Here is a 27,271-nt window from a genome sequence, read left to right as displayed (position 1 = left end):
TTGCCTTCAAGTACCCTTATTCTAAACACTTTATGCAATACTTGGGTCCCAAATACCTGAATGTCGTCATAGCCAGCTGGAATAAAGACTTTCGATTGACTATACACTGCGTCTGAGTGGTCATCTCTGGTGGGCTCCTCAAAACAAAGCAGACGTGAGAACCTAGATTGGAGAGATGAGTCTATTTGAAGGTATATGGCTAGTACATTTAGGAGTCACTAGTCTTTTATAGCAACAGTCTGATGAGTACCCAATACCCTACAGCTCCTGAGGGGCCAAGGCTTGCAACAGGTCAGCCAGTCATCTTGGATTCTGACCTCTTCTACCTCACACTGGTACTCGATCCCTGTCTGCCAGGGCCAGGATGCAATGAGTAAGTTGCAGTGCTTCCCCCAATTTGATATCCGAGCCCCAAATGCAGGCAATGATGACCCATAAAGTTGGAGAAATTTGACATCACTTCTTGGTGAACTTTAGCTAATAAATACCTGACCCTGTGCCCTACCCTGTTCTTTCCAACTGAGATTTGGATGGAAAGTAGGGAAATCCTGTTGGGAAAGCACCTGGCTTCCTGCCACAGGAAGCAAAACCTCAGCAAGACACCTGTGCCTTTCCCATCTGCCCTTGGGACTCAGCTCCTCACCACCTCCTCTTTCTGGTGCAGACTTGACAGATAGTTGCAAAGCCACCTCAGCCAGGGCCCTGGAGCAGGCATCCCAGGGGCCATTGGCTGCCTTAGGTTGCATCATATAGCCGAAGATATCTAGATTTAAGCCAGGATTACCTGAAGCGAACAAACACCTCTGTACTCCTCAAGACCAAGGCATCCCTGCAGCCCAAATGGTGTGGTGAGGATATGACCTAGCTGCCCCTCCTTTATAGGGTTCAGATGCATCTTTCTAGGCAGAAATAATCAACCCAATGCCAGTCTTAGGGACACATTTGGAAAATATCACTAGTTTCAAAAACCCTTATTATGTATTTCTACTTAAGTTGGCTGTGTCTTTTCTTTCCTGTCAGCTGTTAATTCAGGAAATTCATTTATAGAGTCCATGATGTTTTAGGGCCACAAGATCTCAAATGTCAAAGGAACAAAGATGTGTTTCTGTGGATGTTTCTATGTTCACAAAGGAGGATCAACAGCTCCAAGAGCTATCACAGAGAAGTGAGCTAAATGGCTGGAGGGCTGGAGACATGGGTGATAGTACAGTCATTCTCTCCCCTTTTCTCTGTCAGGTTCCTTTCAACAGGTTACTTTGTTGGACACCCAACCTCATGCCTGTGGCCATACAGGTAGGTTTCTTATGGCTTTTATACACATTTGAAGTGAAGACATTTTCTTCTCATATAGATGGTTCATGTGTCTTACAACATAGTGAACACGTGCTATGTTATTAGGGAGTGAGGAAGGTTCAATCTCTCACACAGGAGGTGAACAGGTGATGGAGAGTACTGGGGTTAAAACCCACCAACAGTTCCTGTCTCCAGCTCTTTGCTGCTCTGGGTACCTGTGCATCATGGATGTTTCATCCTGATCTCGGAGGGATCAGCATGCAGAAGTCACTTCACTTTCCCAAGGAGGAGGAATGACCCTGAACTTCATTCTTTTCTTATCTTGACAGGCTGCTTAAACAGCACAGACAGAAAGCTGCTCCTCACTCCTCTGCACAGGTGACTGGAAGGCAAGTATTAGAGGTAAGTGTGGGGCAGGGAGCATATTCTCAGGACAGTCCACATGGCGGTTCATCTCTCAGACATGTCCTGACACAAGGGCATTCTCAGTTGCTGCTGGCCTCAAAGTCACATTAAGAGGAGGGATGCATGGACTTGGGTAGACTTCAATGACCAGAAAAAGTAGAGAAGTCCAAACCAAATTGCATTTTAGATCAGTAACAAATACTATTTAGAACCAGGATTTCCTAGTCAGGAGTTGAGACATATTTTTGTAAGCATGCTCTCATTGATCGCAGCTTCTTGTATTTTGCTAAATCTGACAATTGGATCTGTTGTCCTTGGTGTTCAGGAACATTGTGTGTACACCCTAGCCATTGCCCAGTGACTAGCAGAGCTCTTTGTGAAACAGAGAAACTACTGGTTGTGTGCAGCCTGCTCTGAGGTCCTATGAAAACATGGAATGAAGATCAACCTCAGGAGAGGGCCAGCCAGCCCAGGTTAAACCATTACTGCATTGAGTTTAGTTTGCTGTGTGGAAGATAAAAATAGAGTCATTGTATCATAGTAGTCACCAGCACCTGTCTCCTTGCAAATGCCTCTGGAGCACTGTGGGATGAAATAATAGGGGTGGTTCATATTGTACTGGGAGCTCTAATAAATAAATGTACCTTTTTTCAGTTTTAGAACATATACTCTGGAAATATGTGAAATGCTTTACTCTAAAACCTGAAATGTCATTTTATGCTAGATTTAATAGCTGTATGGGAGCAGCCTGGTCATATGTGCCTTCAACATGTCAGGCCACACTGGAAGTCCTGTAGCCTTTCACTGTCACTGCCCTTACAATCTGACTCATAACTCATGCCCAATGACCAACCCTAACTTGCAGAGCCTGGTAGTGGGAAGCAGCAAATGAGCTCTACACACGTAGCACAGCTGACCTCAGTCTGGGTCACCATTGTATCCTGTCTCCTTAACAGAGGCCTACTTTCTCAACATTCAAGGTTATGTGTGTTTCAGGTGCTTGCTGGACAGTGACTGTCAATGTGAAGTCCTGTGAGGACTGTTTCAGTCCCTTAAATGGCACTCTGGGAAATCTTGCAGGAGCTGGGTTTGGGAACAGCTGAGTTTTTGTTGCTCAAGGTGTTGATTTACCTGAGACATCCTGGGCCCCTCAGGAAATCTTGATTTCCCTTTCATGCTGTATATAAGTCTAATTCTATCCCTTAGCTTCCAGTTCGGGATAGAAGAGAATTCCAAGACAGGAAATTCTGAGTTTATCACTGCCACCTAGATGAGGAGTCACATTGTCACAGAGACCACACTTGGTCTTATCTCTGGAGAGCCTGTCATTACTTTAAGGTTTTGTGTGTCATGCCCCACACTCTGGACTAGCAGCTAGTAATAGAGTAAATCCTTTCCCTCTATATGGGATGAGATGTTGCATTATAGAATAATGTGCTCAGGGACCTTGTATTCAGGGTGAACTCATGTTCCCATGTTCATGGAGTCTGCATGGAGTTTGTCATTAGCCTGCTCTTTTCTTTAGCCCATGACCCAGAAAATAAAACTATAATATTATTCTCATACTAGAACATGCTCATTACACAGAATTGTCACCTGAGTTTTAAAACAATTGCTAATTGATCAGAATAAGTTTCATTATTTCTTTTGCCAGAAGCCCAAGCTACAACTCTTATCCTGAATCTAGACAGTGCTTCCTATGGCTCCAGTGAATCAGTCGGTTGTGACCATGTTCATACTGCAAAACTTTGTTGATGATCCCTGGATCCAGGATGTTCTCTTTTGCCTCTTCTTTGCCTTGTTCATGATGGCCATAGCTGGCAATGGCCTTATTATCATGACCATCTACAGTAGTGCCAACCTCCACACTCCCATGTACTTCTTCCTAGTCAATCTTTCCCTCATGGATGTGATCTGCACTGTGACTGTCTTGCCCAAAGTCCTGCAGAGCCTGGTGGCAGAGAACGCCATTTCTTATGGGGGATGTCTCACACAGATGTTTGTCTTCTCCTGGGTTCTGGGCTCTGAGCTTCTGCTTTTTTCTGCCATGGCCTATGACCGCTACCTCGCAATCTGCCGGCCATTGCACTATGGTACCCTCATGAATGGCAGGGCCTGTGTGGCCCTTGCAACCTTTGTGTGGTTCACTGGAGCTCTCAATTCCTTGGTGCTCACTTGTCTGGTGTTGCCACTGTCCTTCTGTGGTCCCAATCTTATCACACACTTCTTCTGTGAGATCCCTTCTGTGTTGATGCTGTCCTGCAGCTCCACCTTTATCAATGACATCATGACTGTCATTACAGACATGTTCCTGACAGGCCTGAACTTCCTATTGACCATGACATCCTATGTCTTCATCATTGCCAGCATCCTGCGCATCCGCTCAGCTGAAGGCAAGAAGCGCGCCTTCTCCACCTGCTCTGCCCACCTGGTTGTGGTCACCCTTTATTATTCTACTGTTCTATATACATATGTCCGGCCAGCCCTAGGAACTGCTGGACTCCTGGACAAGGCTGTTGCTGTTCTGTACACCACTGTGACTCCATCTCTAAACCCCCTTATCTATACCCTAAGAAATAAGGAATTCAAAACATCCTTTAAAAAACTCTTATTTCCCCATTGATGACTTTGAGTTCAGAGAATAACTCTGGAAGCAGTGGGCAAGGTGCTAAAAATATCACTCAAGCCTTCTTTTTGTATCTTTTGAATTGGAAGGACACAGTCTAAGTTATAGCATGGGCTGGCTATCCAAAGTTTGTATGAGGAAAATCAGACTGTCTACCAAATATTACTAGTCTTCTACTCTTTTGAATGTTTTAGATAGCTTTAATTATTCCTATTTCATACATAGAAATGTATGCTTATAATTCAATGTGATTAAATGTTAAAATATTTCTATGACTCACCAATTGAATCAAGTCTACTTAAATCTTGAGTGTAGTCCTTTTAGTGAACCCTCTTTAAAATTTTTGATTCTCTATAGCAAAGTCCAAGAATGAATGGTTACAGAGACAAAGAATAATGAACCCTGCCCACACTTTTTTTCCATCTTTATTAACTTGTGTATTTCTTATTTACATTTCGATTGTTATTCCCCTTCCCGGTTTCTGGGCCAACATCCCCCTAACCCCTTTCCTTCCCCTTCTATATGGATGTTCCCCTCCCCATCCTCCCCACATTACCACCCTCCCCCCAACAATCACCTTCACTGGGGGTTCAATCTTGGCAGGACCAAGGGCTTTCCCTTCCACTGGTGCTCTTACTAGGCTATTCATTGCTACCTATGAGGTTGGAGTCCAGGGTCAGTCCATGTATAGTCTTTGGGCAGTGGCTTAGTCCCTGGAAGCTATGGTTTGTTGGCATTGTTGTTCATGATGTAGACATTTTCTGACCTAATTTGACTGTTTTCATCTGTCTTATTCTTATCTCATAGTTTCCCTTAGTACTTAGTTCATTCACCAGTTTCAGGGAAGAAAATGCTCATAGATGGCCTGAGTTAGGGATTGAGTCTAGGAGTCGCTAATTTTTATGAAACCTTCCCTGATTCCAGAATCCAAAGATGTGAGACCACAGCCAGACACTGTCATGGCAGCCTCTTCTTGAACCCATGTCATTGCAGAGGTTTGTTAAATAATAACTCTAATGTGTACCTCAAAATATCTCCTGCCTGGATGAGTGTTATATGACCTGACCATCATCAAGGGTTACTATTATCCAACACTGAATGTTGTATATAATGTTAATCTGACATGAGTTCAATTCCACTGTGACAGGAACTCAGAAATAGAGAGCTTATAAGATGCATTCATGTTGATATGAGCACACCTTAAGCATTTCTATGCTGTAGTGTTTGGGTGATTATCAGCTCTAAGCTTACACAGTGTCATACGGCTTGTATAAAAGAGATGGCAAAAAGCATAGTAGAGTAGGTAAACATGATGGAGGAAAATGACAGGTGAGACAGAACCATGTCAATGATTCGTGGTTGTGATTAATGTTCATGGTTACTTTAACTGGATTAAGATCTCCTAGGAAATTGCTGAGAGACACCTCTATGATTATCTGTAACCTGTTTCCAATGAGTAGTTACTGAGCATCTGTGCCTTGTCTTTAATGTGTATTGTACTTCCACATGCACTGGGGACAAGAAATCATAGGAGAAGCAAATGGAGGGACCAGTTTAAATTTCTCTGTCCTTAGCTGCTACACGGTAAAGACACATCTTCACCACACATTCTACTGCTATGAGGCTCTGCACCCAATGAATCCATACTAGCATGTCACTTTTGACTAGTAAAAGAAGAGTAAGGGGTAGTATATGGACAACTGAAGAATAGTGCTTGGCTACATATAAAGCAGCGAGGATACACTGAAAACTGATCATTTATTTGCCAATGCTCACATTGAGATAGTAATATATCACACAGGCAGCAGTAGCTGATTTAAGCAAGAACCGAGGTCAGAGAAACAAGGCTCCTTTGTGTCCCTTTGGGAAGGCAATATGACTTTCTCTCTCAGAACATAGGGTAATGGTGATGTGGACTAAACTTTTATTTGGTGCACAGAGATAAGCATCTGAGTTTGAAGGCACTTTTCTATAATGGCCAAAGCTAAAGCACAAGGCCATGAAGATGTTCTAGGCAAGGCAGGTGGGAGATAGACTGTATTGGGAAGGGTACAAGAGTCTCTTCAGAGCAGGCCTGACATTCTTGTTCCTCTGTGTATAGGTAGGGAGGTTCAGAATGTATCTGACAATCTAATACCATTAACTTCTCTCTGGATGTAGTTGGAAACAGGTACACAGAATTTGGATGAGTAATACAGAGATTAATAATGTGTGATGTGTGCTAAAAATAAATGCTCAGCAGTGAAGGACTTTCCTGTCGGAGAGAACATTTTTTTGTCTTTCAGTGGTTAATCCCTTCACCTGACCTCACATAGGTAGGTGTTATCACTGCATGTATCCTTCTCCATTGTTGTTTGTCAACCTTAAAAGAAGCCATGGCCTCAGTAACAGAGGACACCTCCTTCGTCACCGAAGGACATTCATCATGAGAAAATGTAGCTGGTTTAACTGGATTCCTGTGAGGGTAGGGCATGGTTCTTATCTTACCATCTCCCGGGTAACCAAAATTGTCTTCCATCCTGTAATGAGACAAAACCCTATCCCCTCTCTAAATACAATAATGTCCCTTCCTGCCATTCAGCATCTCGGGCAATTTTTATCTGTAATGGCTGTTTCATGACTTCAGGGGGAAGTTCAATAAAGTATCTATCTGATCTTGGAAAAAATAATGTGTGATGTGTGTGTGAAGGCCTTTTGCTTCCCCTCAGCTCAGCACATGTGCTGAATGCTGCTGCTGATACAGCCGTAGGACAGCCGAGAAGCAGGAAGTTGATGCCTCTGCAATAGTCATCCACATGAGAGTCATGATGCTGTTCATACTTGAGGGGCTTCAGAAAAGCAGCAGTAATAGAAGTATCTGAGTCTCATATAAGCAGTGGATGATGATCTCAGAGCCAAAGAATGACAGCCACCATGTCGTCATACCATCACTGATATTCAAATTACTGCACAGAGGGATCACATGCCTGTAGCCAAATATCCACATATATGTGGATTTATCCTAGAGCTATATATAGTGCAAGGAAGTCAACTGGCTGTGTAGTGATCATAGACCATGACCATGTGTGCTGGTCTGTGTGCCTGACACTATCCACAGAAATCTGTGGGGCTCTGGCCTGGCCAAAGCAGCCAAAGAGTTGCATTCTCCAAAGGGGAGGGGAAGTCAGATCAAGGGCAGCTACTGAGTCTCTTCCATAGCCTTCACTGCTCCAGAGTCATATGTTGCACAGACAGAAACTGCTAGGCTTAAGCAGCTTCCAGCTATGAAAGCTTTGAGAGAGAATTTCTCTTCCCCAAAGTATTACGACTCTGTACAACAGATGCTGTTAGGTCTTAACTCATGTGTGTGTGTGTGTGTGTGTGTGTGTGTGTGTGTGTGTGTGTGTGTGTGTGTGTTTTACTCCTTGCAGACAGGATCTTATATACATTGTGGGATGGGTTGGGGTCTAAGAATAGATGCTTTCTATTGGCTTGGTCTGAGATGTTAGGAATGCCTCATCTGTATGTGGAGGGGCTTCAGGTGCTGGTCTTACGTGACTGATTGTCACAGTCCTCTCCATGGGTTGTTGTGTCCTCATGTTCCAGGACAGGAACCTGGTCAGAAGTAGATGAAACTTCTACCATCCTCAGGTATGAGGGTACTAGGGTTTCTGAATCCACTCAACCTTATCAAGTTTTTGTCTGGTAACATGGTTCCACTTGTCCCACACATGTGTATCAGCAGCTCCTAAGATAAGAACCACACAAAAAGAAGAGGTTGGCCATGCTCCCATTGAAAAACATCGTGTTTTCCTCAGAAATTAGACTAACCAGCACTTTAGGCAGCACAAAGAACATGCAGATAATGGACATGATGATCAAATTGCACAGAAAAAAGTACTTGGGGCTATAAAGTCCTGTGTGGGACTGACCAAAGGAATAATTCAAGTATTTTCCATGAACATCATGTTATGCAGGGATAAGAAGTAGTTGGTCAGGAATAGTTATAGACTAGGGTACTATAAGAAGCCCTGAGTCATGAAGTCAATGACCAGCATCTGATTAGGGTCAACATTAGTATGAGCTTTGCTCAGCACACTATAATGTCTTCAGGAATCTCAGAACAGATCACAGATCATGATTTCAAAGTTTGGTTTTCCTCCTTGATCTTTTGGAAACTTCCCCTGCTGTCTGTATTTTTCATATTTGTTTGGAACAAGGTCTCACTAAATAGCATAAGCTGACTTAACACTTATGATCTTCCTGCCTCAGACTCACAACTATTGTGATTACAAGCCTGTGTTATAGAACTTAATTTAAAGTAGATTAGGCAAATATTCTCAGACCATTTTCTGGAGAAGACCCCATGAATGAGGGATGCATGTCTATCTCAACATCCAGTCAGTCCCAGACTTCATGGTAGCACCCACAATTTTAACTTCCATAGTCATTGGGCTGGGTATTTCCAAGTGGATATAGGATCCATGTACTCACTATTAAAGGTTGGACCCAGCTCCATGAAGCCAAGCTCCACACTGGTATATCTGATAATATTGGAAAAGTAAGAAGACCAACCTATATATGGATTCCAGTAGCAAGGCTATCTGTAATTATATACCAGATGGTATAATTATAAAGAAGCACTTGAAAGGGAAGAAAGTGGATTCACAGAAATGGTTTAGAACTCCCTGACAATTAAAAGATATCAGATTAATTGTGCTCTATGAGCTAAAAGATAATACACTAAGATTAAGCAAGTTCACAAGCCAATACATAAATAAAATGTTTTTTAAAGAGCAATATACTACAATAAGGAAAAAATCATTAAATAACAAATGCAATGACTGGACCAAAATATTACATTGACAAGTTCAAAGTAGAAAACATGAAGAAGAAGAATCAGTAAACTCAAAGAAGAGCATTTGAGACAGACCTAATTTTGGATCTATAACCTAGAATCTTCTGTGCTTAAACCACCTCTATGCGATAAGGAGCTCCTTCTCATTCCCCATCCTTCTCCAAACCTTCCACTTATACACAAGCCTAGCTCTAGACCTTTCCCTCTGTGACCATTCTTTCTGGTAACTTGTTTTTCCATTTGCCATTCTTTCCCCTAAGTGCCACTATTTCCACACCTACAAGCCAAATCACATACTGTAGCCTGTGGACCCTCTTTGCTCCTGAGATAATTTTTGCTCGGTAAGTTGCTTCCTTTAATTCTAACCTCTATACTCTCATCCTTTCCTAACTCTAGCCATCTCACAAACCACAAACCTTGGTCAAGATCAGTGACCTTTGAATATATTTTCTTCGAGAGATTCCTTTCTGTGAAGAGACACCATGACAATGGTAATTATTATAAAAGAAAGTATTTGACTGAGGCTCTATTGCTTACAACTTAGTCTATTATCATAATGGTGGGAAGCACAGCAGGAAACAGGCAGACGTGGTACTAAGAAGAGGCTGAGAGATCTACATCTGGATCTGCAGATATAGGAAGAAAAAGAGCCTCAAAGTCCACTTCCAGCGGCACATTTCTTCCAACAAGACCACACCTACTCCAAAACTGCCATATTTCCTATAGTGTCACTCCCCAATGACTATACGGGCCTTCCTTATTCCAACCACCACATTCTACTCCCCTGTCTTCATCGGCTTGTAGCCATATCATAATGCAAAATGCATTCAGACTAACTTCAAAAGTACTTATGGTTTATCACAGTCTCAACACTGTTGGAGGTTGTTCTGATATATATATGTCAAATGCTAATTTCCAAACCTCAAGATCTGGCTGCTGCTGAGACAAGTTCATTCTCAAAATATCATTATATTGTATGTAAACCTTGCTCCCCAATTTAAAGTTGATTGGTTCATAAAAAGGCTGGACAACCTATTACTGGGTAGAAGAGAAGTAGATGGAGTTGAGGTTCCTGGGCTTGGGGTCAGAGGTGAATCATACAAGAGGAAAGAGAAAGGAGAGGAGAAATCTGGAGAAATAATGATGCCTGCTAGAGAAGATTCAACACAGACAGGACAAATATTGACAAGTAATTTGGGGTGTGTGGCTGGGTGCTAGTCAGACCAGCTTAGAAAATTAGTTTAAGGATACCTGCCCAGTTTTAAGCCTGTTTGAGTAGATCTCAATTATGTGAAAACTATCTAAATTATAATACATATACATATAATATTAAATATTCAATGACATTAACACTTTTTAAAAGTTCAAAGTCTCTTCTGAGATTTATGGCAAACTCTTAACCATAACCCCCTGTAAAATCTAAATTAAAAAGCAGATTGCATACTCTCAACATACAATACCATTCCACTAAATATTCAAACATATGAGTCTATAGGGGTCATTTTTTTCAGTCCACCACTATTAGTCACTCCTTTCCTCTCCTTCCTTCCTCCTGCTTATTGCTCTCTCTGTACACACAAGCCTAGTTGCAGAGTTGTGGTTTGGGAGAACTAATTTCCTAGTCCACATAAACAGCTCATTCAATAAGTGACCTGGTCTAACTCATGTTGCATATCTCCTGCACTGGCCCAATCTAAGGAACGCCAAATTATCACACCAGACAAACATATGAAGAAAGAAAGAAAGGAAGAAAGAAAGAAAGAAAGAAAGAAAGAGAGAGAAGAGAGAGAAAGAAAGAAAGAAAGAAAGAAAGAAAGGAAGAGAGAGAAGAGAGAGAAAGAAAGAAAGAAAGAAAGAAAGAAAGAAAGAAAGAAAGAAAGAAAGAAAGAAAGAAAGAGGGTTGGGGATTTAGCTCAGTGGTAGAGCGCTTGCCTAGGAAGCACAAGGCCCTGGGTTCGATCCCCAGCTCCGAAAAAAAAAAAGAAAGAAAGAAAGAAAGAAAGAAAGTTAGTTAGTTCACATGCCCAGGACAAATCAGAAAAAACAAAAATAAAAAAAAATGTGAATAACCAAGACAGCATGTCTCTGACAAAGCCCACTAATTCCTAGAGAAATAGTCCCTAACAAGATTGCAGACTGGTACAACCATTCTGGAAATCAGTCTGGAGGTTCCTCAGAAAATTGGACATTGAACTACCTGAGGACCCAGCTGTACCACTCTTAGACATATACCCAAAAGATGCCCCAACATATAACAAAGACACGTGCTCCACTATGTTCATAGCAGTCTTATTTATAATAGCCAGAAGCTGGAAAGAACCCAGATGCCCTTCAACAGAGGAATGGATACAGAAAATGTGGTACATCTACACAATGGAATATTACTCAGCTATCAAAAACAATGACTTTATGAAATTCATAGGCAAATGGTTGGAACTGGAAAATATCATCCTGAGTGAGGTAACCCAATCACAGAAAAACACACATGGTATGCACTCATTGATAAGTGGCTATTAGCCTAAATGCTTGAATTACCCTAGATGCACAGAACACATGAAACTCAAGAAGGATGACCAAAATGTGAATGCTTCACTCCTTCTTTAAAAGGGGAACAAGAATACCCTTGGGAGGGAAGAGGGAGGAAAACAGAGAACAGAGAACACCCATTCAGAACAGAGGCAGAAGAAACACCCATTCAGAGCCTGCCCCACATATGGCCCATACATATACAGCCACCCAATTAGATAAGATGGATGAAGCAAAGAAGTGCAGGCTGACAGGAACTGGAGGTAGATCTCTCCTGAGAGACACACCCAGAATACATCAAATACATAGGAGAATGCCAGCAGCAAACCACTGAACTGAGAACGGGACCCCCATTAAAGGAACCAGAGAAAAGACTGGAAGAGCTTGAAGGGGCTCGAGACCCCATATGAACAACAATGCCAACCAACCAGAGCTTCCAGGGACTAAGCCACTACCCAAAGACTATACATGGACTGACCCTGGGCTTCAACCTCATAGGTAGCAATGAATAGCCTAGTATGAGAACCAGTGTAAGGGGAAGCCCTTGGTCCTGCCAAGACTGAAACCCCAGTGAACATGATTGTTGGTGGGAGGGTGGTAATGGGGGGAGGATGGGGAGGGAAACACCCATATAAAAGGGGAGGGGGAGGGGTTAGGGGGATGTTGGCCTGGAAACTGGGAAAGGAAATAACAATCGAAATATAAATACGAAATACTCAAGTTAATAAAGATGGAAAAAATAAAGATGGAAAAAAATCTGGACTGTAAAAAAAGATTAAATAAAATAAAAATAGTCCCTAACAACAACTACCTAGATGAACCCTAAGATACAAAATTTGAAGAACAATCATAAACTTTATCATAGAATTCAAAGCAATTAAAGAAGTCATAGGTCCCCTATTGAAGGAATCAGAGAAAGAACTGGAAGAGCTTGAAGGGGCTCGAGACCCCAAAAGTACAACAATGCCAAGCAACCAGAGCTTCCAGGGACTAAGCCACTACCTAAAGACTATACATGGACTGACCCTGGACTCTGACCCCATAGGTAGCAATGAATATCCTAGTAAGAGCACCAGTGGAAGGGGAAGCCCTGGGTCCTGCTAAGACTGAACCCACAGTGAACTAGTCTATGGGGGGAGGGCGGCAATGGGGGGAGGGTTGGGAGGGGAACACCCATAAGGAAGGGGAGGGGGGAGGGGGATGTTTGCCCGGATACCGGGAAAGGGAATAACACTCGAAATGTATATAAGAAATACTCAAGTTAATAAAAAAAAAAAAATAAAGAAGTCATGAAAAAAGACCTCATTGTACCCCAGAGGATAACAATAAGTTCTTGAGGAATGTGCAAAAAATACAAATATATGGCTAAATGAAGTAATAAAGATAATTCGGGATATGAAAATGGAATTCAATAAAGAGATAGAAACAATGAAGAGGACATAAACTGAAATGAAGATAGATTAAAAAAATATTTCAACTAGAACACTCATGGAAAACCTTACATAGAATTAATCAAGCATGGATTTGAATACCAGGACTCAAAAATAAAGTAGAGGAGATAGAAAAAAAGCAAAGAAAATGGAAACTTTTGAAAAAGTCCAAGGGATAGAGAGGAAATGGAGACAATCATTAATGACAACACTATCTAATTATGAGCATAGGTAAGGGAGAAGAATGCCAGGCTAATGACATAGACTATATCTTTAACAACACCTTAGACAAAAAAGTCATTAAAACAAAGAAAAAGAACATACTCATAAATATGCGGGTCTCAAGTGTTGCTTTCAGAATTCTGTTTAGCTTTTTTTGTTAGAACAGATAACCCCCATCTAAACAATATTAAAAAAGAAACACACCCTTGGTATATCATAATCAAAATATACAAAACAAAAAAGTATTGAAAGTGGAAAGAGAAAAATCACAAATCACATGAAGGAAAACCAGTTAATAGAACACCTAACATTTCAGTAGAATCTGAAAATTAGAAGAGCCTGGAGCAATACATTCGAATTTCTTTTTCTCTTTTTATGTTTTATTTTTTAATTTTTTATTAGATATATTTCTTTACTTACATTTCAAATGTTATTCCCCTTCCCGGTTTCCTGTCCATAAGCCCCATTCCCTCACCTCCTCCTCCCCCATATGGATATTCCCCCTATACATCCCCCTTATTGCCCTCCCCATATTCCCCTGCACTGGGGGTCCATCCTTGGCAGGACCAAGGGTTTCCCTTCCCCTGGTACCCCAACAAGGCTATTCTCTGCTACATATGCAGTTGGAACCTTGGTCAGTCCATATATAGTCTTTCGGTAGTGGTTTAGTCCCTGGAAGCTCTGGTTGGTTGGCATTGTTGTTTTTATGGGGTTGCAAGCTCCTTCACCTTTTTCAATACTTCCTCTAATTCCCCCCAAGGGTGGTCCTATCTCAGTTCGGTGGTTTGCTGCTAGCATTGACTTCTTTATTGGACATGCTCTGGATGTGTGCTCAGGAGAGATCTATATCCAGCCCCTTTCAGCATGCATTTTTTAACTTCATCAGTCTTATCTAGTTTTGGTGGCTGTATATATATGGGCCACATGTGGGGCAGGCTCTGAATGGCCATTCCTTGAGTTGCTGCTCTAAACTTTGCTTCTGTATACCCTATTATGGCTATTTTCCCCTTTTAAGAAGGAGTGTGAGCATCCACATTTTGGTAATCCTTCTTCTTGAGCTTCCTGTGGTCTGTGGATTGCATCTTGGGTAATTCAAGTTTTTTTGGCTAATGTCCACTTATCAATGAGTGTATACTAAGTGTGTTTTTCTGTGACTGAGTACATTCAAATTTTTTAAGGCTCTCAATAGCCAACCAAGACTACTGTACCCAGAAAAGTTAGCTGCACAGTTAAAGGAGAAAGAAAAACTTTCCATGATCCTAACTGCCAAAAAAATCATATCTAACAACAGTAAAAAGCTAAACAGAATTCTGAAAGCAACACTTGAGACCCACATAGAATAAGCTCAACCATGTTAACCTAGAAACAAGACAAATGAAACTTAAAGTTAATTTTTTAAAGCACAAATAAGAACACAAACTAGCAAACACAATCAAATAACATTGCAATCAAAACATACCTTTAAATAATAACTCTAAATATTAATGGACTTATACATGGACTATGTGAATTAAGAAACAAAATTGGGATTGGGGTTGGGGATTTAGCTCAGTGGTAGAGTGCTTGCCTACCAAGCTCAAGGCCCTGGGTTCGGTCCTCAGCTCCGAAAGACAAAAAAACAAAAAAGCAAACAAACAACAACAACAACAACAACAAAAAGAAACAAAATTATCCATCTCTTGTTTACAAGAAACTCAACACAGCTTTAACCATAGGTGCCATCTTAAACGATGAAAAATAGCATTTCAAGCAAATGAGATCAAGAAGCAAGCAAGCATTGCCATAATAATATCTGACAAAATAAAATTCAAATAAATCTAATCACATAAGATAAAGAGGGACATTTAATCCTAATCAAGTAAACAGTTAACCAAGAAGACATTTCTATCACATATATGTGCCAAACTCTAGGGCAACCAGTTTTATAAAAAAGTACTACTGGATTTGAAGACACAGATTAAAATCAATCCATTAATAGTAGGTGATTCTAATACCCCACTTTCTCCAAAAATCAGGACACCTGAACCATTATTAAACACCAAACAATATACATACTACTCAGCAGCAGATAGAAGCTTTTTTAAAATATATCTCATCCTTAGGCAAAACATAAATCTTTACAAAATAAAAAGATGAAAATAACTCCATATATCTTATCTGACCACAATTCAATGAAACTTAAAATTGACATTTAAAAAATCTCTACTGAAATTAAATTTATGGAAGAAACAAAACAAACATAATACAAAATGCCTTCATGATAAAAGTCATAGAGAATGTAGGGAGAGAGAAAACATACATCAACATAATAAAGGTTATGTACAAGGAGTCCACAGATAACATCATCCTTATTAGAGAGAAGCAGGCATGATGCAATTCCACAGAGGTCATGAATGATATGGAGATGTCAGCTATTCCCATTTTCTTTAAATATTGTACTAGACATACTATCTGAAGCAATAAGGCAGGACAAGGAAATCAAAGGGAAAAAGTCAAGTTATCATTACTTGCTGATGACATATTATACACTAACGACCCCAAAAATTTTACCAGAAAACTTTCATAAATGGTAAATCAATTCAGCAATATGGCAGGATACAGAATCAACTTGCAGAAATCAATAGCTTTTCTGTACATAAGCAACAAAGAGAGAAGGAGCTCATGAATATACCCCAAGTCACAAAAACCTCAAAGAAAATAGAATACTTACAAGAAACCAGAAAAAAGTAGAACCTGTACAATGAAATGTGAAAACATCTGAAGAAAGACACAGAAAGACGTTTGAAAATAAGAATGAATCTCATGTCTATAGATTGGTAGGATTAATATTGTGTAAAGGACCACTTCACCAAAATCTATTTCAGATTCAATGTGCTTCCAATTAAAATTCCCATCTCAAACTTCAGCATAGATAGAAAAAACTACACTAAAATTCATATGGAACAATAAAAGATGAGGTAGCCAAAACTTTTCTGAGCAAAAAGAAAAATGCTGGAGGGATTACCATTCTACATATTAAAATACATTGTCATTTCATAGTGATAAAAGGAATGTGGTCTGGGCACAAAAACAGACAAGTAGACCAATGAAGCAAAACCCAATATCCGAACATGAGCACATGTGACTTCAACCATCTGATATTTGTCAAAAACATAAGCTGTAGAAAAGAAAACGTTTCAACAAATGATGCTTGGAAAACCATGTGCACACACAGGAGAGTAAAATCACCCCTGTGTCTATCACCCTGCACAAAAATTAACCTCAAGTGGATTAAAGACCTAGACCTGAAAACTTAAATTGTTAAGAAGAAAACACAGACAGTAGTGCATATAATATAGATGTATGAAGGGAGTTTCTGAAGAGGACTCCATTTGCCCAACAAATGACAAAAAAGACTTCATAAAACTAAAATGCTTCTGCACAACCAAAGAAAGAATCATCCAGGTAAACAGGATTAATGCTCTAGAACTTATAAAGAACTTGAAAAATGAAGTGACCTATAACGCCATATCAGTGCTCTTGACAAGGTCCCAAGGGAGAGGAAAAGGGAAGAAAATTAGATAAAAAGATAAAAAAGGAAAGAGTCAAAGACTGGGGTCAGGAGGGGTACAGTGACTAATGACCCAGATCAGAAAGTTTATTAGCAACACAGCCCACTGTAGCCCATTGTGTGTGTGTAGGGGGGGGGGTAGAAAACAAGTCAGTGAAAAGCATCAGACAGCAGAATTATAGGGAGCTAAGACATCTCAGGTTCCCCTTAGCAAGATAGATTATGGGATGGCAAACAAAGCATTTCATATCTCAGGGAACATTCAACCACATTCACAAGGGGATGGTGTCAAGGGCCAGTTTCCAGACTATAGTCCCAGAGGCCCTGGCACCAGTTCATAGCTGACCTTGCTTGACATGATCCTGGATAGGAGAGGGGCAAAATGCCCACATGCTAGCCTATTCCTAATAGCTAAGACTTCAGATGAAGTACTCTCAGCATAACACATGGAGTCAATGTAAACCATGGTGAGACCTTCCACACAAGATAGGAGAATCTCAATGATATGATACAATGTTGGTGGGAGGAGGCTATAAGAGGGATAACTGCTTCTATACACAATATGTGACTCCCCTGACCATTGTCTCCACACAAATCTGCAGGGAGCTTGGGTCATGAAGCCATGAGTCTCTGTTAATTGATCCTAAGAGTTTTCTCCTTGAATTTCTGTCCCAGGAGGCACCAGGACAAGTGCCTGCCCATGGACACAAATATGACAGGTATTTCTGAAAGACAGTGACCTCTACACAAAGGAAGACAGAGCTTCATAGGAACATTAAAGACTTGCTGTTTGCAGGAAAGGAGACTCTGTGCTCAGTACAGTGCAGAAGTCATCTGTCACCTGAATTCTCTGTGACATGGAAAGGTGAGTGAAAGCTACTCTTCCACTATGTGACTTTTCTAGCTAACAAGGGAGCTCTGAAGCAAAAGTCTCACTATAAAAGTAACATTTGTCCCACTGTTGGATGTCACCACGGAGACAGAAAGAGAATAGTTATGCTCTCAATTAGACCTGAGATTGAGGAATATCAATGGATCAGAGAACAGATTATCATAGAAAGATTTAGTTTCGTGCTCTATTGTATAAACAGCAGAATGTCCACCTTCTGGGGATCCCCCTATGTTTAAAACCTGGCTTCTTCATTCATCACACACAATACTCACACTAATTTTGAAATGAAAAGAGCAGATTTGGGTTAATCTATGATCTATTTTTATGATTAGATAAGACTTGACTGTTGTCTTTTTGGGCTGTAATATCCACAGAGGGTGGTGAGAAAATGCTATAGAAGAAAATCTCTTCCTCTGTTGTCCCACTGTTGAGGGGCAGAATATGAATTTGACCTTCCATACGGGTAGAAAACACCAGGAGAACACAGCCATCAGGATCAAGTAAGCAGGACTCCTAGGAGCTCACAGAGACTGAAGCATCAATGACAGTACCTGCATGGGTCTGCACTAGGTCCTCTGCCTATATGTTAGAGTTGTGTAAGTTTAGTGTTCTTGTGGAATTCCTAACAAAGGAAGTGAGGGTGTCTGACTCTTTTGACTGCTCTTGGGATGCTTTTCTTCCTACAGGGTTGCCTTACCCAATCTTGATATGAGAGCTTGTGCCTAGTCTTGTTGTATTTTGTTATATCATGTTTAGTTGATATCCCTGGGAGGTTGGTTCTTTTCTGAAGAGAAATAGAGGAGCAGTGAATCTGGTAGAGAAGAGAGACTGGGGGCTGATGGGAGGGATGGAGGAAGGGGAAACTATAATGAAAACAAACAAACAAACAAACAACAAAACCCATCAACCCAGCCTTGATGGTTTTAGCCATGCCCTGTCTGGTGCAAATGAGGGCTGGGATGACTGGGAATCACCTAGAGAAACCATTTCTGTTGTCTGCCTTTAAGTATCATGGAAATAGCCAAGGGAAAGAAGGGGAGGGATGTGATAGCAGGGCTGGAGGGGTAGATGCTTTCTCTATTAGTTTTTTTTTCTTTTTTGACAACCATGGTGTCTGTAGACACTCAAGTTTGTGACCTTGGTGCGTATCTTCACATGGTTGAGCCTCAGCTTCTGAAGGTTTTCAAGTAAGGCTTACTGAGATCTGGGTTACATGTAGCCATGCGTGGTTGTTGAGAATTTGCTCCCCTCAAACTCTCTACCCAGATACCAGATTCTCCAGTGTCCTCTTAGGCACAAATGGGAACACTGCCAATCAAAATTAAATTCCCGAAAGAACCAGATGGAATTATGGAAGGAGGACTTGGGTGGACACAGCTCATCTCTCTGCTTCACAGTGTGTATGGCTGAGCAGTTGGAAAACACTTACAATTTTCCCCTCTCTATAACAGTATCACATCTGAGTAAGATACAACTATCTGACATGCCTATAGGAATGACAGGCATCAAAATATGGCTTGCTAAACCTAGTGCATATAAAAAGAATATTTATGGTTTACCATAAATGCTATTATCCTCTCTGTCATGCATGAAAAATATCCCACAGAAAACCTGCATTTGACTGTTGGGTGCACCAGTGTATGGCATGCCCCAAGTGGCCAGTCCAGGCAAAACAGCAGTCATTGTCCACCAAACAAAGTCTTATAGACGTCTTTTCTTTGTAGTTTATCTTCTACAATGGTACAAATACTAAGGTTCCTCCAAGATACTCTACAGAGGATGCCTAGTTTGATCCATATGAGAAGCCACAACTGATACAGGGCGAAGTTATCTTCCTGTGAAGATAGTGCATATTCTGCAGGGAGCTGAGGCTGTCTGAAAGTCTTGGGTCTAATCCAGACTTTTCCCATCCAGGAATTCATGGTTTAACTGATCTCCTTTACACTGTTTTTTCTTCAACAACAAAGCCTCCTTCAGTTCACTATACAGTCTCAATGTGGAGTGGGGAACCCCAGAATCCCACTTATCTGACATCATTAGTTGTTTCTGTTCTACATTCTTCAAGGGTCACAAACAGGAGCCTTTCATGGGGACACCTGCTTCTCACTCAGTTCCTCCTTTTATCACATCATTACAGGATCTTTCAGGTTCCCTATATGCCTGTGCCTTGGCCTGACCAAGCCTAATTGCCTTTACCAAAGGCCTTGTTTATCAGGCTTCAGCTGTTTGTTGTAACTATTTTTTTTTATTTCTAAGTGTTCTAGGTGGATACCAGTGGGAATGTGTTAGTTTTCAATGTGGTTCTTTAGCTTTGATCAGAAAATTCAGCACACATGCTATGGAATCAGTATTTTCTTGTGTCTAGCACAGACCTGTCACCTTCGGTGTGTTCTCTCTCTCTCTCTCTCTCTCTCTCTCTCTCTCTCTCTCTCTCTCTCTCTCTCTCTCTCTCTCTCTCTCTCTCATATAATGTGAATGCCTGAGTGTAGATATGACCATGAGATTGCACCATTTGCAAAGATACCGAGTTGTGCTGGCCAACAGACCTGTCTCCATCAGACCTCTCTAGTAATAATTCTATTCCACAGGGTCACACCCCCCTTTCTGGTTGGTGACTCCTCTCCACTTTAAGATATGAGACCCCCATTATCCTTAATATCATTCCCATCTGCTCTAACACATATTTTGAGAGCTTTGATCAAAGTAAAATTAACAAGTGAAAGCAATCTTCCTTTATAGTTTTCAAGGTACACTTGAGGAAGAGAATTATAATTTTTAAATCATTTTACAGTTTTGCAGAGTGTGTTCTTTCAGGTAGCCAAGTGCCATGAAAATGCATTTCATCTCATGATCTCTGAAGTCTCACTGCTGTCTTGTTCGGGTCTCAATAATTAAGAGGTAGCATAGATGGGTATTTTCTGCTACAGATAAGGGTTTGGGTACATAACTCCATTTTGAAGTTATTTTGCACATCTTTTTCTCCTAACATAATTATTTTTATTAATTATTTGGGAATTTTATACAATTTGCCTAATCATACTTGCTTCCCATTTCTCCCAGGTCCATCCTCCCACCCTTGACCTTCCCCACAAAAGTGTAGTTCTTCACAGTTGATGGATTCTGGCTGAGGGGGTTAGGGGGTGGAAAAGGACTCAGTTTTCTTTAAGGGGCTGGCCATGAGAGTTTGACCATGATTTAGTGAGTATATGGGCAACATAAATTGGACTTGGTGGTTTGGGGTTTTGGCTTTATTTTCTTTTTTCTTCTTTTTTCTTTTCTTTCCTATTCTGCACATCTTAAATTGTCTATTACATTTGTCTTTTCTGTAATAGATTTTCTGAATTGGTGTGAGAAGAAATCTGCCATGAATGTTGTTAATCCGTGTTGCTATTTGTAACAGAAGGTCACTGCATACGTTGATGAGGCATAGGCTGATATTTCAATATGTTTACACATATTCAAAGTAAATATTTATGTTTCCATGACTTTGTCATCTCTGTCTTTTCAAGCTTTGAGCCCTTCTCTTCTTGTTATTTGGTAATACATAAAATGGTTGTGGAGAGTAGTCACTCCACTATGCAGAGCCCTAGAACTTATTTTTCTGCTCTAATGTGCTTTGCTCTTATTGTCCCGTCTTCCTTAACACGTCCTTGTCTTTGCTATTACCATGTCTATTAATTATTCTTCTATTAAAGGAGAGTTTTCTAGTTTCCATATGTGAGTGACATACAGGGTCTATCCATTTTGCTGTGCATGTGCAAGGGACCATGCTTTTATGGTTGAATAATGTTCCACTGCATGTGTATACTACCTTTCCTTTATCCCTCATCACGAGGTAGACACTGATGTTTATTATTTGTTATTCTGACCGCTTCTCGACAAGGGAATGTTGGTGTCTTTCTGCTATGCTGATTTTATTTCTTTCAGTTACATACCCAGGAGTGAAGTTCTGGTTGGCATGCAAGTTTTAAATCTAGTTAATTAAGAGACAGTCATACAGTTTCCCCAATGGCTATACTAAATTTATATCGGTGTAAGTTTGATTTTTTTTCTTTTCTTTTTTTCTTTAACTAACACTTGTTGTCTTTGATATCCTAATGGCCATTGTGCTAGGAGAGATGACATCTCCTTGTTTGATTGGCCTTCCACTGATGGCTAATGAACCTATTTCCATATATTCTGTAACAGATTGCAATTTTTAGAAATACAAAATCAGATTATGCGTTCACTTATTAAACTGGATTATTTGTCATTTTTACTTTGAAGTCTTTATTCTAGATGTTAATCTCCTATCAGATGATTACTTTGAAAATATTTGTTAGTTTTCATTTGCTCTGTTGACATTTCCTAGGCTGATATAATCTCACTTTTCTATTTTTGCTTCTGTTGTGCTTTGGGAGTCTTATCTGAAAGAATGTGGCTTATTCAGATGATTGGAAATGTTTCTTCTTTCCTTTCAGGCATTAGCTTTGATCTTTGATCCATTTTGGATTGGTTCTTGAAGAGAACAAGGGAAAGATCTTGTATCATTCTTGGGCATGTAAACATCCAGTTTTACCAGCATACACATTGAAGAGGTTGTCCCTTCTCTCCAATATGTTCATGGTAACCTATGTAAATAAAATAGTTGAGGGCATGCTTCTGTGCTTGTTCCTTGGTTCTCTTGTCTTTCTCAGGGTCCACTCTTTCAGGCTGAGATCAAGTTCTCTTGGTCAGGACAGCATGGTGGGTGTCTTGAAACCATGTATAGAAATGCTCATATGTTCTTCTGTTTAGGACTGCTACATTAAGCCCTGACTTCAGGTCTTCCGTGTTTTCATATGAATTTTGAGATTTCAGTTTTCTAGTGTTATAATGGATATTATTGCATTGACACTAAAAATAATTTGGATAATACATACATTTTAATGATATTAATTCTTCCCACCCATTTTCTTCTTTCCTTTCTATCTTTTTCCTTTTTATTATTTTATTTATTTACATTTCAAATGTTGTCCCCTTCCCAGCCCCCCTTCAACAGCCCCCCGCCCCATCCCTCCTCCTCTTAGACACTAAGAGGGTGCTCTGCCACCCTCCCACCCACCCTCACCTCACCTCACCTCACCTCTATAAGCATCCCCATTTGATGGGTTACCAAGCCTCCACAGGATCAAGCACATCCCCTCCCACTGAGGTCAGATAAGACTGTCTTCTGCTACATATCTATATTCCCTGGGAGCTCTGAGGGATCCAGTTAGTTAATACTACTGTTCTTCCTATGGGGTTGTAATCCCCTTCAGCTCCTTCAGCCCTTCCCTGAATTCTTCCTTTGAGGTTCCCAGGCTCAGTTTAAGATAGGGGCTCTCTACATAGCTCTGGCTCTCCAGAAACTCACTATGTAAAGCAGGCTAACCTCATACTCAGAGGAACCCATCCTCTTGTCTCTGCCTCTGAGTGCTTGGATTAAAGACATATGCCACCACTGCCTTCCCTGTTTTGCAATTTTCATTAAAAGTTACTCACATCCTTAGTTAAATCTATTCCTAATATATTAGGAATTTCTCTACCTATTGTGGAAATGATTCTTTTGCAACTTTGTTACTAGCAATAACATCTATTGCTTTGTGAAAATGTGACTTATTTCTTGTGCTCATCTTCTGTCCTTAACATACTTTCTGCTTTTTTGAGGTGTAGTTTGTTGGGGTTTATTTTGTTTTGTTTTTGTTTTTGGGTTTTTTGTCCACCTATTCCCTTTACTCTGTTTATGGTCAAGGTTGACATTGTCAGTGTCTTCTGTGCTGTTTCATTTTTCTCTCTTGGTTTTGAATATCTCATTATTTTCTTCCTTTCTACCATTCACCTCTGTAACTTGATGGTTTAATGTATTGACTGGCAAAGTTTTATTTTTTTAGTTCTTCTTATACATCTGTCCTTTACTGTACTTTACACTTTTTCATAGATATCATTTTTTTCATCTCAAGATATGAGACTACCTTAAAAACATTTTGTAGACTTCCCTGGTGGTTGTGAATTCTTTCAGGCTTGCTTGCATTGGGAAGTCTATATATTTCTTAATGACATTTTTGGACATATTCTTCATTGGAAGTTTTACTCTTAGTCTAGTTGGATTCCCATGAATCTAATGTGTCATTTTTCTTCTGGTTATTTTAGAATTCTCTCAGTGTTTTAGGAATTTCACCGCTTAAGTATGAGGTGCCTAGTGAGGTCATCTTCTCATTATGTCTACTTGCAGTCCTACTGTAACAAGATGTCTTTTACAACATCAAGGCTTTATACGCAATATTTCATTTAATAGGTTCTCTCTGACTTGGCCCTTATTTTATAGCCTTACCATTTGAAAATAGCTGACAGTGATATGGGGTAAAACATTCGCCTATCCTACTATGTCTATTCTTGGACAAGACTAGAAGTTGTGTAGGATCTGTGGCCTAGGTATGAAGACTTTGGTTTCTTCCTGATGCTACACCTCAACTCAGAAGACCTGGCATTGAGTTCCAAGGTGTGTTGGCTAGTTTTATGTCAATGTGACCCAAACTAGACTTATTTTGGAAGAAGAACACTCAACTGAGAAAAAAATTCTTCTATAATTGCCTGCAGGCTAGTCTGGAGTGCATTTTCCTAATAATTAATGTGGAAAGACTCAGATCACCATGGGCAGTGCCACAGAAGGGTTAGTGGTCCTAGGTGCTATAAGAAAGCAGGCTGATAATGACATTCTACTCTATTCATAGATCAGTGTCTTTTGCTTAGTTCTCTCCAGAAAAGCTTCTTCCTGTAGAATATGAAAATGAATACAGTGACCCACAACCAGCTATAATGCAGAGTGTGAGAGAACTTAAAACATTCAGTCCTAAATGGAATATCTCTATCAAATAAACACCTCCCCTCAGGGTTCAGAGAACCTCATAAAAGAGAAGAAAGAAAGGGTATCCCTGGAGAGGATGGGGAACACCAAGAAAATAAGGCCTTCTATATCAACATGATCAAAGCTTGTGTGGACTCACAGAGGTTGAGGTAGCTTGTATAGGGCCTGCATGGGTCTGTGCCATGTCCTCTGCATATGTATTATGACTTCCAACTTAGTGTTTTTATTTCATTCCTGAGTGTGGGAATGCGTGGGTGGGTTTTTATCTCTTGGCTCTTTATCTTCTGTTTGCTTGTCTTGTCCAATTTCAGTGTGTTAGTTTTGTTTTATCTTATTTTACTATAATCCCTTAGAAATCTGTTTTCTAGTAAGAGACAGAAAGGGAGTAGAACCGGATGGTAGGGGAGGTGGGGATAAACTGGGAGGATTGGTGAGAGGAGCAACTGTAATCAGGTTACATAATGTGAGAAAGATCGGTTTTTATTTTGTTCAGCTGGTGAACCAATGAATTTTATTGAGCTTATTTACAGGAATACAGGTAGTTACAGGAACAGTATTGTCTCAAACACAGCTGTATCACCAAAGCCCACCTCAGCATGGATGAAGAAAAGTCTGTTTTTAATAAATGGAATTTTTTAAAAGGTTGAGCAAACCATGGGGCAGGGTTCTTCCATGTTCCCTGCTTCAGTTCCTACCAGGTTCCTTCCTTGGGCTCCTGTCCTGATTTCCCTTGATGATGGACAGGAGTCTGGGAAGGGTGTGTGCACCAAATAAACCCTTTGTTCCCAGGTTGCTTTTCTATCACAATAGAAAGCCCAAAAACGACACAAGGCAAAGGTCTGTGCTTGCTTCCCTGTCTTGCTCCCTCATCAGGGCAATTGTCTTCTCCATTATGCTGCCCCATGTTTAAGAAGATGTAACAGTTGTGGTGCCTTAGTTCCCTAGCTAGTAGTCCAGGTGTTTAACTTTTAGGTTAAGACTGAGGAAAGAAGTCATATGGCTCTGATCTGTAAGGAATTTCATTACTGCAATCTGGTATTGAGCTAAATCCTAAGGGCTTGATTTCTCCTCTGTCTCTCAAATATGAGTCCTCTCACTGGTAACCAGGAGCTCTTTTCTCTATGTCATCTTCAGTCTATAATGTGTTATATTGTATCTATGGCATCTCTCCAGATTCCTTACTTCTTGTAAAGTTAGGTTGGTGAATAAACAGCTTTTTCAATTTGAGCATCATGGTAGATTATAATTGGTGAACCTTAGCCATCACCTTGCTAAATGGGATTTGAACTTCTGGGATTAAAAAATCTTTGTAATCAGAAAGGCTTATTATTTTATATGTTTATTATTTTATATATATTATTCATTATTTTGATGTTTTGGTCCATCTTCAGTATTTATATTACACTCTCCTGTTACATGTTTTCATGGTTTTAGTCACTTGTGCTGGTCTCATAAATGATGGTTTTCTACTGTTTAAACCTCAGTGAAGCTCAGAGCTAAGTAGAACTATATGGCCCTGGGTTTGCTCATTACCTTATTATTCTCCATTAAGTCTTTCCAGTATAACCACTGGTTGGATTTCTAAAGTAACAATTAATTTCTTATGGCTAGAGATGGTTTTGATTTTTTGTTGCTTTTCCAGTGATAGTTGTTTTCAATTAGTCTGTACCATTTTGCATCTTCAAATATGATTGATACATTTTTAAAACATTTACTTTTAATCTCTTGAAGCCCTATTAGATATTTAGACTCTTTCCTCTAATCTTATTTATGCTCATTTCTCTTATTTTAATTTTGATTAATTTCCCAGACTAATATCAGTGTTGCAAACTTTCTAAAGGAGCAATGTATTTTCTCCACTGTTTACTTTCTAGTTCATCATTTTCTTCTCTTCACTTCCTTGTACCACTTTGGATTTAATTGTCTATTATTGTTCCTTAATATGAAAACATAAATCATCGATCTATAACATTTCTCATATTCTTGGTAAATTTGTATTTGATAGACATCATGTCCATAAACTTGTATTTAAGCATTTCTTAGATTATTCCATTGATTAGTATTTCCTTTGGTTATTGTTTTTTAAAACAGTGTCTTGTTATGTAGATCTGGCAAATCTAGAACTACTCTATCTAGATCAGCCTGGCTTTGAATTTCTTGTCTTCCAATAGCTGAGACTAAAGATGTGTTACTATCATACCTAGATTTCCACCAAATTTGAAGTGTTATAATTTTTTAAATAATATTTAATTAATTCTTTGAGAATTTCATACAATGTATCTTTATCATGTTCATGATCCCTCGTAACACTTCCTAGATACACCCTACCTCCTTACTCTAACTTCTGAGATCTCTCTCTCTCTCTCTCTCTCTCTCTCTCTCTCTCTCTCTTTCTATCTCTCTCTCTCTTAAAACTCACTAAGTCCAGTTTATGCTGGCCAACAACTCTTAGGTGTGGGATCTACTTTGGAATGTGGTCTATATACCAGAATTACATCGATTAAATAAAACTGACTGTCTTTCCTACCAGCTATCAGTTGCCAATAGTTCTCAGTGAAGGGTGGAACTATGTGCCCACCTCTTCATCATGCTGGGATTTCCTCTGGATTGAGCTTGTGCAGATCT

At 40.0% G+C, this 27,271-nt stretch overlaps 1 protein-coding gene and 1 pseudogene across 1 annotated transcript; one reads left to right on the top strand and one right to left on the bottom strand.

Moving 5' to 3' along the window:
* The first annotated feature begins 3,397 nt into the window (after positions 1-3,397).
* On the top strand, positions 3,398-4,321 carry Or12j3 (olfactory receptor family 12 subfamily J member 3). Its single transcript, NM_001000234.1, is given in 1 exon segment — positions 3,398-4,321. A coding segment is annotated over 1 exon segment (924 nt).
* On the bottom strand, positions 8,034-8,361 carry Olr296-ps (olfactory receptor pseudogene 296; annotated as a pseudogene).

The sequence above is a fragment of the Rattus norvegicus genome, chromosome 1 (assembly GCF_021556685.1).
Source record: "Rattus norvegicus strain SHRSP/BbbUtx chromosome 1, alternate assembly SHRSP_T2T, whole genome shotgun sequence".
NCBI lineage: Eukaryota > Metazoa > Chordata > Mammalia > Rodentia > Muridae > Rattus > Rattus norvegicus.
Note: the sequence above shows the minus strand (reverse complement) of the source record. Positions and strands in the feature narration are given on the sequence as shown.